Source organism: Salvelinus alpinus, chromosome 11 (genome assembly GCF_045679555.1).
Source record: "Salvelinus alpinus chromosome 11, SLU_Salpinus.1, whole genome shotgun sequence".
Classification (NCBI taxonomy): domain Eukaryota; kingdom Metazoa; phylum Chordata; class Actinopteri; order Salmoniformes; family Salmonidae; genus Salvelinus; species Salvelinus alpinus.
Genome location: NC_092096.1, coordinates 14,709,506 through 14,715,505, shown reverse-complemented (window position 1 = coordinate 14,715,505; position 6,000 = coordinate 14,709,506). Strand labels below are relative to the sequence as shown.

The 6,000-nt window shown below is 48.5% G+C and overlaps 1 protein-coding gene across 3 annotated transcripts in view; it reads right to left on the bottom strand.

The window, feature by feature from the left end:
* LOC139533632 (fibroblast growth factor receptor substrate 2-like) overlaps nucleotides 1-6,000 on the bottom strand; it is a 67,491-nt gene that overhangs the window by 4,187 nt on the left and 57,304 nt on the right. For all 3 annotated transcript variants that reach the window (XM_071331823.1, XM_071331826.1, XM_071331824.1), the window contains exons 3-4: nucleotides 4,477-4,565; nucleotides 1,715-1,901 (exon numbers count right to left, since the gene is read on the bottom strand). In XM_071331823.1, coding sequence (XP_071187924.1) covers nucleotides 1,715-1,901; nucleotides 4,477-4,565 — 276 coding nt within the window. The remainder of the gene's footprint in view (nucleotides 1-1,714; nucleotides 1,902-4,476; nucleotides 4,566-6,000) is intronic.

The following is a 6,000-nucleotide window of genomic DNA, read 5'->3' as shown; positions in this document are numbered from 1 at the left end:
ACAGTTCACTGACTACAACCTCACAGCACAGTTCACTGACTACAACCTGACAGTACAGTTCACTGACTACAACCTCACAGCACAGTTCACTGACTACAACCTGACAGCACAGTTCACTGACTACAACCTCACAGCACAGTTCACTGACTACAACCTGACAGCACAGTTCACTGACTACTGACTACAACCTCAGGAGTAGTTAGATAAAACAACAGTGACAACACAGTGTATCCTTCAGGTGTCCATAGAGTCTAATATGAAAAGGGAGAGAAAGAGAGAGGGAGAGAGGGAGAGGGAGGTAGGGTTTTAGGCTGGGTATCTGAGGGAGAGAGGGAGAGATACTTCTGCCTCTTTAGGGTTTAGGCTGGGTATCTGATGGAGAGAGGGAGAGAGGCCTCTTTAGGGTTTTAGGCTGGGTATCTGAGGGAGAGAGGGAGAGATACTTCTGCCTCTTTAGGGTTTAGGCTGGGTATCTGATGGAGAGATACTTCTGCCTCTATAGGGGTTTAGGCTGGGTATCTGAGGGAGAGAGGGAGAGAGGCCTCTTTAGGGTTTTAGGCTGGGTATCTGAGGGAGAGATACTTCTGCCTCTTTCGGGTTTTAGGCTGGGTATCTGAGGGAGAGAGGGAGAGAGGCCTCTTTAGGGTTTTGGGCTGGGTATCTGAGGGAGAGAGGGAGAGAGGCCTCTTTAGGGTTTTAGGCTGGGTATCTGAGGGAGAGAGGGAGAGAGGCCTCTTTAGGGTTTTAGGCTGGGTATCTGAGGGAGAGAGGGAGAGAGGCCTCTTTAGGGTTTTAGGCTGGGTATCTGAGGGAGAGATACTTCTGCCTCTTTAGGGGTTTAGGCTGGGTATCTGAGGGAGAGAGGCCTCTTTAGGGTTTTAGGCTGGGTATCTGAGGGAGAGAGGGAGAGGGAGGTATCTGTAAAGACCTTTCTGACAACTGCTGATGTGAAAAGGGCTTCATAAAATATATATTTTCTTTTGTAAACTTTTTACCACTTTTTCTCCTCAATTTCATGATATCCAATTGATAGTTACAGTCTTGTCCCATCGCTGCAACCCTCGTACGGAGAGGCGAAGGTCGAGAAACACGACCCTGCCAAGCCGCACTGCTTCTTGACACAATGCTCGCTTAACACGGAAGCCAGCCGCACCAATGTGTTGGAGGAAAGACTGTACACCTGGTGACCGTGTCAGCGTGCACTACGCCCGGCCCGCCACAGGAGTCGCTAGTGTGCGATGGGACAAGGACATCCCGGCCAGCCAAACCCTCTCCTAACCCGGACGACGCTGAACTAAACCCTCTCCTAACCCGGACGACGCTGAACCAAACCCTCTCCTAACCCAGACGACGCTGAACCAAACCCTCCCCTAACCCGGACGACGCTGAACCAAACCCTCTCCTAACCCGGGCGATGCTGAACCAAACCCTCTCCTAACCCGGACGACGCTGAACCAAACCCTCTTCTAACCCGGACGATGCTGAACCAAACCCTCTCCTAACCCGGACGACGCTGGGTCAATTGTGCGTTGCCTCATGGGTCTCCCGGTCGCGGCTGGCTGCGACACAGCCCGGGATCGAACCCGGATCTGTAGTGACGCCTCAGTCTCAGCCTTAGACCGCTGCGCCACACGGGAGGTCCCCTTATAAAATACATTTGATTGATTGATAATATGTGAGAGAAAGTAGGCAATATTTGACGGTCAGTGCGTACCCTGTCCAGTCTGGCATCGTCGCCCGCTCTCGAAGGAGAAGAGGTTGGAGTCGTAACCGTAGCGACGCAGACAGAGGTAAGGCCACTTGACAGTGTCACGTTTCCTGGTGTGGAGGATAAGCTCCTCCTCTGTCAGCTCCATCAAGCCTGAGCCCAACTCATTACCATCGTCATCCACATTTATCACCTGGGGGGGAGAGAGAAAGAGAGGGAGGGTGAGAGAGAGAGAGTGAGAGAGGAAGGGTGAGAGAGTGAGAGAGGGTGGGGGAGAGAGAGGCATGGAAGAGAGAGAGAGGGGGAGGCAGAGAGAGAGGGGGTGCAGAGAGAGAGGGGGGGCATAGAGAGAGACACACACACAGAACAGATGAGAAAACCATCAGTGAAACGAGTCTGTGATAAACAATGAGAAAATCTGGGTCTCAATTTGGGATGGATGTGACAAGACACTTAAAAGTCATATTACACTTTGTGAAGAAAGACCCTGAAGTATCCAGCCATGTGATCTCTAATGAATGTTTTACTAACAGGGTTACAGAATGACCCGATTCAATGGATTATCAGAATTACTACTGTAGCTTCTACTAACAGTTGACCCTCTATATTGTCTGAGTCAGTGGGGAACACTCCACACAGTTCCAGTAGCACTAGCATCAGGTCTACAGCACAGTGTTAGCAGTAGCACTAGCATCAGGTCTACAGCACAGTGTTAGCAGTAGCACTAGCATCAGGTCTACAGCACAGTGTTAGCACTAGCACTAGCATCAGGTCTACAGCACAGTGTTAGCAGTAGCACTAGCATCAGGTCTACAGCACAGTGTTAACAGTAGCACTAGCATCAGGTCTACAGCACAGTGTTAGCAGTAGCACTAGCATCAGGTCTACAGCACAGTGTTAGCAGTAGCACTAGCATCAGGTCTACAGCACAGTGTTAACAGTAGCACTAGCATCAGGTCTACAGCACAGTGTTAGCAGTAGCACTAGCATCAGGTCTACAGCACAGTGTTAGCAGTAGCACTAGCATCAGGTCTACAGCACAGTGTTAGCAGTAGCACTAGCATCAGGTCTACAGCACAGTGTTAGTAGTAGCACTAGCATCAGGTCTACAGCACAGTGTTAGCAGTAGCACTAGCATCAGGTCTACAGCACAGTGTTAGCAGTAGCACTAGCATCAGGTCTACAGCACAGTGTTAGCAGTAGCACTAGCATCAGGTCTACAGCACAGTGTTAGCAGTAGCACTAGCATCAGGTCGACAGCACAGTGTTAGCAGTAGCATCAGGTCTACAGCACAGTGTTAGCAGTAGCACTAGTATCAGGTCTACAGCACAGTGTTAGCAGTAGCACTAGCGCCAGGTCTACAGCACAGTGTTAGCAGTAGCACTAGCATCAGGTCTACAGCACAGTGTTAGCAGTAGCACTAGCATCAGGTCGACAGCACAGTGTTAGCAGTAGCATCAGGTCTACAGCACAGTGTTAGCAGTAGCACTAGCATCAGGCCTACAGCACAGTGTTAGCAGTAGCACTAGCATCAGGTCTACAGCACAGTGTTAGCAGTAGCACTAGCATCAGGCCTACAGCACAGTGTTAGCAGTAGCACTAGCATCAGGTCTACAGCACAGTGTTAGCAGTAGCACTAGCATCAGGTCTACAGCACAGTGTTAGCAGTAGTACTAGCATCAGGTCTACAGCACAGTGTTAGCAGTAGCACTAGCATCAGGTCTACAGCACAGTAGACAAAAGCAGCTATGTCGCAGGCAGAGGGCCAGAGTCAGGCTGACTGGTTAATGATTTGACATGTCAGAAACAGACCAGTCATCCGTTGCTATATTACTGGTATCCCATGATCCAACCTAGCTGGCCATTAAAGCAAAGCTGTGTCTGGTCTGACTAACACAGTACAGTACCTGTCTGTACACCATACTATACTGCAGACACAGTCTGTCTATCTGTCCTTGTGGAAGCCCTGGATAGAACACTACTACTATATACCCTGAGGTAGAAATGATCCTTTACCACAGGGAGGAGGAGGGAGAGACAGAGAGGAGGGGGAGGGAGAGACAGAGAGGAGGGAGGGAGGGAGGGAGAGACAGGGGGGGAGGGAGGGGGGAGACAGGGGGGAGAGGGGGGGAGAGAGAGACAGAGAGGGGGGAGGGAGAGACAGAGAGGGGGGAGGGAGAGACAGAGAGGAGGGGAGGGAGGGAGAGACAGAGAGGGGGGAGGGAGGGACAGACAGACAGACAGACAGACAGACAGACAGACAGACAGACAGACAGACAGACAGACAGACAGACAGACAGACAGACAGACGCTGGCTGTGTGCACACTGCCCACAAAATGAGGTGGAAACTGAGCTGCACTTCCTAACCTCCTGCCAAATGTATGACCATATTAGAGGCACATATTTCCCTCAGATTACACAGATCCAAAGAATTTGAAAACAAACACAATTATTGATAAACCCCCATATCTACTGGGTGAAATACCAGTGTGACATCACAGCAGCAAGAAAAGGGCAACCAGTGAAGAACAAACACCATTGTAAATACAACCCATATTTATGTTTATTTATTTTCCCTTTTGTACTTTAACAGAGGGAGGGAGGGGGCAGAGGGAGGGAGGAGGCAGAAGGAGGGAGGGGCGGGAGGAGGCAGAGGGCGGGAGGAGGCAGAGGGAGGGAGGGGGAAAAGGGAGGGAGGAGGCAGAGGGAGGGAGGGGCGGGAGGGAGAGAGAGAGAGAGAGAGAGGAAAAAGAGAAGGGGACCCACCTTGAATTTGCTCTGATGCTTATCAGGGAAGTCTTTGTCAGGACAGCTACAGTAGCTACCCATGGCTCGTTCAGAACACCATCTGACCTCTACAGGACAGACAACACAGACATTATCACTCAGACTGCAACGGCAACCTGGACAAGCTGACACTGTGAGTATCACTGGAACCCTTACCATCACGCGTCTGCATTTCAGATCAAACGGATATCAAGACAAATAAACAGCATGGTACTCGCAACGCCAGGGTTGTGGGTTCGATTCCCATGGGGGACCAGTACGGAGAAAAGTAGGAAAATGTATGAACTCACTACTGTAAGTAAATTACTTTTTCTTTCTTTTTTTTACATATTTGCCTTTGGATGATGCTGTACTTCCCCCAAACGGCCAGCAGAGGGCAGGCTGTAATAACGCCACCACACTAACCCTATATCTAACCACTACTAGTCTATCTCTAGTCCCCTATATCTAACCACTACTAGTCTATCTCTAGTCCCCTATATCTAACCACTACTAGTCTGTCTCTATTCCCCTATATGTAACCACTACTAGTCTATCTCTAGTCCCCTATATCTAACCACTACTAGTCTATCTCTAGTCCCCTATATGTAACCACTATTAGTCTATCTCTAGTCCCCTATATCTAACCACTACTAGTCTGTCTCTATTCCCCTATATCTAACCACTACTAGTCTATCTCTAGTCCCCTATATCTAACCACTACTAGTCTATCTCTAGTCCCCTATATCTAACCACTACTAGTCTTTCTCTAGTCCCCTATATCTAACCACTACTAGTCTATCTCTAGTCCCCTATATCTAACCACTACTAGTCTGTCTCTATTCCCCTATATGTAACCACTACTAGTCTATCTCTAGTCCCCTATATCTAACCACTACTAGTCTATCTCTAGTCCCCTATATGTAACCACTACTAGTCTATCTCTAGTCCCCTATATCTAACCACTACTAGTCTGTCTCTATTCCCCTATATCTAACCACTACTAGTCTATCTCTAGTCCCCTATATCTAACCACTACTAGTCTATCTCTAGTCCCCTATATCTAACCACTACTAGTCTTTCTCTAGTCCCCTATATCTAACCACTACTAGTCTATCTCTAGTCCCCTATATCTAACCACTACTAGTCTTTCTCTAGTCCCCTATATCTAACCAATACTAGTCTATCTCTAGTCCCCTATATCTAACCACTACTAGTCTATCTCTAGTCCTGTATATCTAACCACTACTAGTCTATCTCTAGTCCCCTATATCTAACCACTACTAGTCTTTCTCTAGTCCCCTATATCTAACCACTACTAGTCTATCTCTAGTCCCCTATATCTAACCACTACTAGTCTATCTCTAGTCCCCTATATCTAACCACTACTAGTCTATCTCTAGTCCCCTATATCTAACCACTACTAGTCTATCTCTAGTCCCCTATATCTAACCACTACTAGACTATCTCTAGTCCCCTATATCTAACCACTACTAGTCTATCTCTAGTCCCCTATATCTAACC